This window comes from Ruditapes philippinarum, unplaced genomic scaffold, assembly GCF_026571515.1.
Source record: "Ruditapes philippinarum isolate M1 unplaced genomic scaffold, ASM2657151v2 ctg24_1_1_1_1, whole genome shotgun sequence".
NCBI classification, from domain to species: Eukaryota; Metazoa; Mollusca; class Bivalvia; order Venerida; family Veneridae; genus Ruditapes; species Ruditapes philippinarum.
In genome coordinates, this window is record NW_026853760.1 from 27,743 (window position 1) to 39,060 (window position 11,318).

General features: G+C 33.1%; 1 protein-coding gene across 1 annotated transcript in view; it reads left to right on the forward strand.

Moving 5' to 3' along the window:
* LOC132737759 (scavenger receptor cysteine-rich type 1 protein M130-like) overlaps nucleotides 1-10,641 on the forward strand; it is a 32,912-nt gene extending 22,271 nt beyond the window's left edge. Inside the window, exons 15-17 of the mRNA XM_060725101.1 lie at nucleotides 8,557-8,698; nucleotides 9,627-9,799; nucleotides 10,373-10,641. Of these exons, the coding sequence (XP_060581084.1) occupies nucleotides 8,557-8,698; nucleotides 9,627-9,799; nucleotides 10,373-10,538 (481 nt within the window). The 3' untranslated portion in view covers nucleotides 10,539-10,641. The remainder of the gene's footprint in view (nucleotides 1-8,556; nucleotides 8,699-9,626; nucleotides 9,800-10,372) is intronic.
* Nucleotides 10,642-11,318: the final 677 nt, after the last annotated feature.

An 11,318-nucleotide genomic window follows, 5' to 3' on the forward strand; every position in this document is an offset into this window, starting at 1 on the left:
TCAATTTCGGAAACAAAATGAAATCACATGGGGCAAGGTCTGGAGAATACGGAGGGTGAGGCAAAACAGTTACTTTTTCTTTTTTCAAAAACGCCGAAACTATTGCGGAGGAATGAGCAGGGGCATTGTCATGAAGAAGACGGATATGCTTAAAACCAGTGGCAGGGCGTCGATTCTTATAATACTCAGTTTCTTAAGTACTACGTCTTTGTAGTACTTCCTAGTGATACTTTTGCCTTTTTTTCCGGCACTTTATTGCGACTCCTTCACCAGAGAAGAAAATTGCATACAAAACCTTCTTTGCACTCAAAAACCGTTTGGCAATTATTGGGCGTTTGTTGTGTTTAGTGGCCCAGATTTTGTTGCTAACTTTTCTGACGGGCTTAAAATAATGGACCCAAGTTTCATCACTTGTGACGACATTGGCAAACTGTTTTTTGTAATATTTTGGAAACATTTAAAGCAGCTTTTTGCCCTGTCCTGTTTTTGTTTGGGGTTCGCCTGGGCTCCTTGCCACTAGTTCTTATTGCTGGGTCATATGGGGGTTGCGTTCATTGAACGCCGCCTTTCCTTGTTGATCTTGTTTATCATATTTTGGCCACCTTAACCCGTTGCCTCTTTTGCTCATCGGTCAACAGTTGTGGCACCCATCTAGCAAAAATCTTTCTGACTTTCAAATGCTTTTCCAAAATAAAGTGAACCGTTGATAGTTTGTGCAATATCACCAACTGTAAATCTGGCATCTCCTTCAATGATATCTTTTATTTTGGAAACGATTTCGTTACGAGATGCAGATTTTGGCCTACCTGATTTTGGTGCATTTTTGATGCACTCTACACCAGACACAAATTTCCTTTTCATCACCTGTGTCATAAGACACACAACAAAGGACATAAGCAGTAGAGAGTCCAGTCATCATTTGCCTAACAGAGCAACCCAATTTCGACGCTTCTACCAGCCATTTTTACTACAGTGGTCAATGACTGCGTGTATTTAAATGGCAAATTGAATGTCTTACACTAAGTCTTACATTTGTACATTTATACACAATTGTGTATGCATTAAATTACCATATACAGGTATGGATTGTTTTTTATCGTGTCCCACGTGGTTTACAAAATAGAGGACATTAAGCAATTCTTTACGAACAGCCCTCGTATATTTTCAATAATGCTTTTTCATTAATGAACTGAAAAATATGCAATTAGAAGAAATAAACACGTGTATTATAGCTGTGAAAAAGGAAAAATATAATAACAAAGATCAACAAGAATTTACACATGCAAGCAACAATACATTTATTAAAGAAATATAATGAAATAACATAACAGAAATACATTAAAATAGTTGTTATCACTATTTCAAAAAGGGACAAATGCAAAATCAATACAGGGTATGGTATGTAACATGGTGTATTTGGTGCCCAGTCCGCAACTTTGTCATCGATCAAGGTATGTAGACGATTCACCTAAGACATTTTATTTGCATGGGCCTGACTTGGCATCATATTCTTCAACAGACAATTTTAGGATTTGATCTCGAAGTGTGACTTGACCTTTGATGTAAGGGTCTGCGTGTTATTTGGACATAACAACTTGTCTTATTATTGAAAATATCTGTTCCAAGATCTTTCAAAATCTCTAGATTGATGAAAATTTTTATATCGGAAACAAAATATATCCAATTACACACCATTTAAGCTTTGACCTACCAAGCGTGACCTTCACCTTTGAGGTAGGGGTCTGCGTGTTTTTGCACATGACAACTTGTCTTATTATTGAAAACATTTGTTGCAAGTTATTTCAACATCCCTATATTGATGGAAAAGTTATATACCGGAAACAAAATATACCCCATAACACACCATTTAAGTTTTGACCCAAGAACTGTGACCTTGTCCTTAAAGGCAGGGGCCATGGTAAGGCGCATGACAAATCATCCTATTATTGTGAACATTTGTGTGAAGTATTTTCAAAATCCCCTGAACGATCAAAAATTATCAACTGGACACAAAATATACCCTCAAACTTACAATGTTAATCTTTGACCTCCCAGTGTGACTTTAACATTTGAGGTAGGGGTCTGGGTGTTGCACATGACAACTTCTCTTATTTTTGTCAACAAGTGTGCCAAGTTATTTTAAAATTCCTTGATCTATGATACAGCTTTTGACTGGACACAAAATATACTCTATAATAACATGTTAAGATCTGACCTCGAAGTTTTACCGTGACCTTAAAGGTAGACGTCTGGGTTTTGCGCATGACGCGTTGTCTCATAATTGTGAACATTTGTGCCAATCATTTTCAAAATCCTTTGATAGATGAGAAAGTTATGGACCGGACAGAACATAACATAACAAGAATAAAGATCAACAAGGCAAAGGCAACGTTCACAGGACGCCGCCCCCGGACACACCCAAGTAGGACACCCAGAAGGCACCAAACAAAAATCTGGAATGGACACAAGGGCGATAGGGGTGGGACATGTAATGTAAAATAATATAAACAAAAACGGGCCCATAAGGGAATTAAAAGGATAAGGGCTGTACGGGTGAAAAGGTAGGGGGTTTATAACCCTCGATATGGATATGAAAGTTATGGATCGGACACGGGATATGTCATCAAAAGGTCAATGTTGACTTTTAATCACCAAGTGTGACATTCACCTTGAAGGCAGGAGGTTCGTGTGTTGCGCATGAAACATCTACTCATTATAACCATCATTGATTATCCTTTGATAAATAACTTAGTTATGGACCGGACACGAAATTGTGACGAACGGACGGAGCCCATTTCTCTTTTTTCTTCGAAAAGGCAGTGGACAACAAGGGAAAGAGAATGCAGTCCCCGACTAAATCCAGTAAGACTAGACTCCTGCTAAAGCATCCAGTAGGGAACCGAACAAAAGCAGGACAGGGAGAGAGTTTTTCCCTAGGGTAATTGGACTATGATGTTTAGCTGATAACTGCTCCACAACAAATACAAATACAATGTTTTGAAGCTGTAGTAAAATATGAAAATTGTATCTTTAACAGTATCAAATGAGCAGACGTAGGTCTAACAGTAAGGGAATACCGGTAAAAAGGACCAGCCTAAATTTCCATTCGTGGTGGACAGCAATGATAAAACCGACTTCTTCTCAACAAACATGTAAACAATTTGATACAAGTACGATAGGTATTTACAGCAATTGTAGTACGGTAAGAGTTGATTCGATGTTGCAAGACCAAGACACACGAAACCCGACATGAGGGGTTGAATGTAAAATTAATAAAGGGGGATCTCAAAACAATGATAAAAAAGGGAAAAATAAAAGGTCTACATACAAAGCGAATTGACTATCAAAATGAACATTTGACTGACAACATTGATAGTCTTGAATTTAAAAGGAAGGCAATTAAGGAAAAGGTGATGAGTGTTAAAGCAAATGCTCTCAAGAAAATCAAGAGCCTGGAAGAGGCTGTAATAAAAAATATGATATCAATAGAGATACGAAGAAGGGCAATCTACGATGAAAAAATATTCTGGAAAGGCAATAATAAGATCATTGATATCCCTGAGAGCAGAGGAAAACTAAGCAACAACCAAAAATTTAAGTGACAGATAAATTAAAAATGCAGGAGTTGCACTTGATGAACAAGATATTATTGTCATTTTAAGACAGTCCTCCAAAAGCATTCAATCAGGCTCATTATCCTAAAACTCAACGACAAAAGCATTAAAGCAACATTAATGAGAAATGGCAAGGCAATGCAAGATGTAGGCCATAAAACTAGATGATGTAAAAGAATTTAACCAAGGACTTTTAAGCAAACTTCTTCACCCAAACGTCATCGGTTCCATCTATGGACTCAATCAATCAGGTTTGATATTTATAAGTACATGGACATTGTTATCCGTGACATCCTTAAGTTGTGCTAATCCAAGCAATAATTGTCAGCTTTAAGCCAGCATGCATAGTGGTATTAAGGGGACAAAGATAATATATTTGCTTTTTTGCTTTTATGTTGATAAGAAAAATAATTTGTTATTACAGTATATTTTTATCAAGATCTTTTCATGATTGTATTGATGTATATTTGATTGTATTGTAGTAAATTGTTATACTCATCAGTAATGGAATTGTTACAAACCTTGCCTCATAGTGCAACATTTTTTCTTTCTATTTTCAAATTATTTTTTTTCTCGTGTACAATGAATGTGTGTTCACGTACTACGTGTATTTTCTGCATTCTTTGACCACAAACATACCTATCATAAGATTCAATTGTTAATTTTACTATGAAGATGGAACGTTGTATTTTTATACAAATGACCCATGTAAAGTTCATTTCATACAATTGTCAAGGCTTTAATGATCATTTGATAAGATGTTTCTCAGCTTCTTAAAGAAAGAGATGCTAATATATACTGCTTGCAAGATGTTCACTTAATATCCAAAATGCAAAAGTTATATATACATGTATTAGTTATGGAATGCTGAATGTTATTTTAATTTTTCTAGATTAAATACTCAATGAGAAGTCTTTCATAAGAAATCTAGATGTTTAGTTTATTAGAAATTTATTGAAAGTGAAGGAAACTACATAGTTTTAAATCTCACAGTTTATTCTATAAAGTTGACTTTGATTAAAATCTATGGTACTATTTCTGATCAACCTATGTTTTCTGAAAATACTTTCAAAATACATGTAAATATTTTATACAGTTAGAAATAATTCACTTATATGATGGGGAGATTTTAGAATTACTTTCTTTAATTATTTTTAATTTATATATTTATAATATAAATCAACAGAAAAATTAAAAACTATGGAAAAGTTTTTTTTATAGATTTCATTTATAGTCGACAATTGTATGACCAATATATGAATCATTGGTGATTTTAAGAAAATTTTGGAAAAGAACAAATTCTATTCAACAGCTTGATTAGATTTTCCTTAGTTCAGACGTTTAACCCAAAGTTAGGCTTATCCCTCATGTACAGACTCAATCAAAGCAAGTCTGCAATTTTCTTGTAATATTGCTGTTTTAAGTGCCTGATAGGGATCACTTTTTCTCATATATTTGTAATGTTAGTCTTAGTTATAGATCAAGACCAATCACACCTCAATACATCATCCTTATACCTCATGTACAGTCTCAATCAAACCGAGTCTGCAATTGTCATGTAATTTTGATGTGTTTAATGCTTCCGAGGGATCACTTTGTATCCAGATAGTTAACACCACAACGGCAGGTCCAGCACCTTTAAGTGTTGTGAATTGAGTACCGTTTAAGCCGGTGCTAGGGGCGTGAGAGATATTGCACTATTTCATTATCCCTCATGTTCAGACTCAATCAAACCGAGTCTGCATTTTTTGTGTTAAATGCTTCCGAGGGAATACTTTGTATCCAGATATTAAACGACAGAGACCTTTCTTAGTAAAGAATCAATGTGTTGCACTAAATTGACGGCCCTATTACATGTAATACAATTTAATATACTAAAAATTTATATGAAAAGTGATCGAAGATTTGAATTTGTTGATTTTTCTTCTATTTTTAAGTATTCTGAAAGAAGATCGGTCCTTTTATTGATCGATGTATAATTATGCATTTAATAAAGATAATCTTGAAATAAAACAAAAACAAGGAATCAATACTTTTACTCCAAAAGTTAATAAACCTATACATTTTTTTAAATGGCGACCTATTTCACTCTAAAAACCGGTTTATAAGCTAGCTTCTCGTTCTAAGCAAAAAGTTTGAAATCAGTGTTAGATATTTTAATAAATCAGTATCAAACGGACTTTGTAAAATGAAAATACATATCTTTTATATGATATTTTAGATATAAACAAAATATCCGATGACTGACTGAAAATGCATTGACAATTTTATCATATTTACAAAAACATTTAAATTTTCAATTTTTTGAACCACTGATAATGAAATTGATTAAAACTGTTTTATAAACTTAAGCTGCCCAGACAGCTGTACAGATGATTGGCTATTGTAAGATGTCTTTCCAAGTGGACGTGGCTATCGCCAAATTATATTATTATTTGTAATAACTGTTCAATCAAAACAGCTTATAAAACTATAACAAACCTTTTTTCCTATATGTTAAATTCCAAATTATAATGCAAGTAATAGTTCTACAGAGTGCTCTCCCCTTCATTTTTTGTACGGAGTATTTTCATTGGTCTAAGGTTTTCATACGACCAATGAAAATACTCCATACGAATGCTTCCGTTTATACATGTGTACTTTCATTTTGGATTGGAGAATTTGGCATAACGGACAAAAGGTTTGTTATAGTTTTATAAGCTGTTTTGATTGAACAGTTATTACAAATAATAATATAATTTGATCATATTTATATGCGCAATATAATGAAATATGCATTCATTTCGAATAAACTGCCGTTTAGTCGGGTAATTTTGAAGAAAACCTAGCGGTCAGGTCACTGTCGACTTACACTTGCAACGATTTCGAGATCAGATATCTTCATATAAATTGAAATGATTGTAATGACAACTTTATTTCCTTTAAGAGTAATTAATTCCCTACCATTTAGTACCAAGACTTTGAAAATTGGAGAAAAAATAATGGAGTTCATATTTAGATGAGTGCTAAAATATGAGCGGCGAGTGCATACCCTTTACCTTTACTAAATATATATGTATCAATTTTTATTTTTTGTAGGAAATGAAGGTTATTGAATTAAAAGCATAAACGCAAATATTAAAACATGTTTCAAATGAAAAAATACTGTATTTTACATGGTTTTGAGAGGTAGGAGGGCTGTAGAGTGGGTGTGGGGGGAGGGGGGTGCGGGGGTAGTGACCAATCAACGCGCCGATTACCTATGATTAAGACGTGTGTAACTAATTAAGTTTTTTCTTTTGTTCATGCTAATTTAATTACTTATAGTTCTTCAAAATCCAAATAATTAATGGATTAATAACAACAATAACATAGTTTTGATTACATATGGAATGGTACATATAGAATAAACCCTTGTTAATGAAGACTAATGATAAGGGGATTTAGAAATGACTGATGTATTATCATACATCATAATATAAACTGACATGGCTTAGAGACTACTTCTAGGAATGGATAATAAATCGCATGCATTAGCTAATGTTATCATGAATACTGAAAAACTGTTCAGATATAGTATATAGAAACCTAAACAATTATTTATAACTTTTAATTAATTTTATAACAAGCATGGATTTAATAGAAAAACTGTCTTAATTGCAATTTTCTTACAATTTGAAGGTTCCATTAGAAGCATCAAATACTTTTTAAAGGACATAACAGAACTAACCAGTGACAAATCGTTTTGTTAAAAAACAAACATTTTTGAAAATAAACTGTCAATTTGGTCCAATTTACAATAAGATTGTTTAATGTGGATTGCATTTTCATAAGTATTTCAAATATCAAAAAAGCCAAAAGAAATCTAATGTTAAGATATTGTCAAAATATTGATTGAAAAAATGTAAATAAAGTTCAAAGTGATTTAGTGTTAATATCTAAATATGTTTAATGATAATACTCCGTTCAAGAACAATTTATTAAATACTACATGTTTATAAAATATATGTGATATCGGATCATGTATCTCACACTTGCAAAAAGCAGGAGAGGGCACAAAAGCCCAAAAGTTAGACCATGGACACAATAAAGAGAAAGAAAGAGAAAAAAAGAAGAAGAAAATGTCAAAGCCATACAATAAAATGTTTCAAAACTTGTTAAATTACACAATTTCATAAAGATGTTAAGGAAATATCTGTGACTAATAACAATGATCTTCGTTGCATGCTTTTGCAGTTTTATATCTGACTGAAATAGAATAAGTTTTCAACTAGAAATAATTGAAGTACAAATTTGCAACTAAAATGCGCTTAAACAAGGTACATTTGTGCATTTGCTTTAAACTTGGACTATGCTTAATTAATACATTTACACAGTTTTCACAAAAACATATTTTAAATTGTTTGGTGGACTTCAAAACTGATGTGAATAAAATTTACTAAGATAAAAAACTAACAGAATTGACACTTGTCAAATCTCAAATTATGTACATTGCTAGTTTATTTATATTTAAATAACGTCAAATCAGAAGCTAGGAACCTGCAACCTAAAATCGAGTCAGCCATTAAACATTTTTATATGAATTGGCATATTCAAAATTTTCATGATAACATACAAACCCACTTGCTTGGAAAAAAGATTCGAGCGTATAGTGTGAATATTCATGTTCGGTAGCCATTTTGTCTAGGTTTCAACCATTACACTCACTTGAACCTACATTTCACATTATGTGCTTTCCTCTGTTCCTTTTCGTTGCCATGCTTGATGTCTTTGCATTCGTCTCGTGTAAATGAATTTGCCAGGGGATGCGTTTTGTGAACGTATCCGATATATTACTATATAATCACTATATGTCCTCTTCATAGATTTATATTTTAAACCATACTTAATTTTTTTTATTTTCTTTCTTTCTTTTCTTTTTTGTGATGATCAAGCAACGGGCAATATAATTTTGTTACTTTAGGGCAACACCAAGAGTGTATTCGAGCGCATATTTTGGACAGGGAACATTGCCAATAATTTTAGATGATGTCAGCTGTCATGGAACTGAAAGCACCTTACTCAGCTGTTCACACAGGGCATTGGGATTAAATAATTGGGCCAGGGTAAGATGTAGGCATTCGTGTTTCCCAATATGTCTCGATTAAAAAAATGTTCTGAAAATAAAGTTTTTTTATCCGGGGGATTTGAAACTTTCATTATCCTCATGTACAACTTAATAAAACCCGAGTCTCAATATTCATGTGGTTTTAAATCTTGGGGATTGATACTTTTCAGAATCTAAACCAAAAAAGCAGGGTTACGTGAGTGTTCAGCGTAAAATGTTCCCTCTATTCATTTTTCAGTGCGGGTCTTCGGGAAAATTTGGTTCGCATTTTTAAAATGTTGTAGAATTGATACCGTCAAGTGGTTACAAGGGTTGAGGATGTTGCAGACTTTTTCATTATCCCTCATGTACAGACTCAATCAAACCGAGTCTGCAATGTCCAATGTAGGTTTTAAATGCTTCAGAGGGATCATCTTTTCCAGATATTGTCTGAGGCGCAGGTTGTTTGTTTTCTTTAATGTGCTTAAGAGATAAATAATATTTAATTAAGGGCGATTTGCGTAAAACTAGATATTTTACAAATGAAGTTGTTTTTAGTCTCTGGATTCTTGTAAGGTAAGCTTTTTAGTACATTTTTATTCCCCTTAGAGGGTGGACATATACTTTCTGTCTTCTTCTGTCTTTTCTCCATCCGTATATAATCGTTCGTCCGTCACACTACACTTTTGCCTTGAGATTACTTGAAAAGTAGGGTAGGGATCCGATTAATATTTCAGACACAGAAATAGATATTGAAATTGTTTTGGGGTTTGGGAAGCCCAAAATTTTAATATAATAATGCTTGTCGGGATTTAAAAAGTTCATTTTTTCAATTTAGCAAATTGTCAAAAAAAATGAAATGAAAAGTATGATAACGAACGTTAATGTTTGATTCCCTTTATTTTAGACACACATTAGATAAAAGTATTTGTCCATGATCCATAATGTCAACTTGTATTCGTTGCATTTCAGGACTTCTTGTTCGTCTTGTCGGGGGAAGTACCTCACACCGTGGACGTGTTGAGGTATCTGTCGATGGTTCACACTGGGGAACTGTGTGTGATGATTCCTTCTCCACGAATAGCGCTAAAGTTGTTTGTAGGATGCTTGGATATCCATCGTATGTCACTTTGATGATACCATTCTAAACAAAAGTACATCTTAACCCATATATCTTAGTATACCTAAACACTGCAAAACTAATTACAATGTTTATCAACTATCTGATGACCACACAGTTTATAGCACTTGTAAACATACGTTATCATATTATTAAACTTAACGGTTTTTCTATTACAAGTAAATTGAAGTATCACTTTTAGAATGTTGCCGAATACAATATTTCTGCGCTACATAAAACGTAATAGATTTGAGAACGTTTCATGGCAATGACATTACGCAAATAAGTACTTACGTCAATTAGCCACTTATGTCATGTTGACGCCAGCATGTTTACAGCCGAATACTAGTGCATCCTAATACATTGAACTGCTTACACATTGCCTTCATAAATATCAAAATGATTAACTTTTGTAACTATGCATTTTTATTGGAAATGTCGTAATTTGGTTCCAAAAAGATAATTAACTTTTGCAGTATTTCATTGCTTTTGCTTTGGCATTGATTCGTATTCTCTTTAATAAAATGCAAGTACATGTTCATAATTTAAATGATAGTTGATATCGTGTTTCAGATCAAACGCGCGAGCTGATACAAGCGTAAGTTCGGGTAGTGGACATATTTTCTTAGATGATGTCAGTTGTAGTGGTACTGAAACTTCCTTAACAAATTGCCGGCATACCGTGTGGGGTACAAACAACTGCGCTCATTCCGAGGATGTTGGCGTCATTTGTGCATAGATCATAAATCATAACAATATTTTGAACCATGTAATTAAGGACTAATTATGATTGTAATCACCATATGATGTCAAACTTTGAAATAAAACAGCAAGCAATATTATGTACTACGTTGAAATATCATTCCTGGTTCGTGTGCAAAAAAACAATGCAAACTATTCTCTAAGTCTTTAACATACATTTGATAGTACGAAACTTATTCACGTAATTCATAATTATATTATACACTTTAAAAGCAAAACAGTTATAATAACGTAAAGGTAATTTTCTTACATGATTCTTTAAAACAAATAAGCTCATTTAATTATAAAGTGAACGCATTTTAAGTAAGTGCACCATTCTAGTGTTGTTGCGTCGAACAATTTTTATACCGCTAGAGTTGTTCGATGAAGTCAATCCCCTATCTAAAGTAAACTACGACTGAGACAGATTTATATCATTCTAAACATTTTATTTTTTACACTTTCTGTGGAAAAAAATAAAACAACACACCGGTAAGCTTACCTAAGTTTAGGTTTGATAACAAAAATAATTCGGTTTATTGAAAAGTTCGTCAAAATAAATTATCTCGGTAAAATTTGCCTTAGTTCTGTGCAGCGATTGTTGTTTTATCACGAGACAAATGAGACTACATGTAAATTCGGATATGTTTTCATTTGATAACATATGGCATTGTTTTTTGTTTTTTTTTGTTTAACATCTCACCAGTATACAGATTGGGTTCATATTGATAGGAATTATTTATTAAGAAAGTCTACTTTAAAAAGAAAAACATGAATC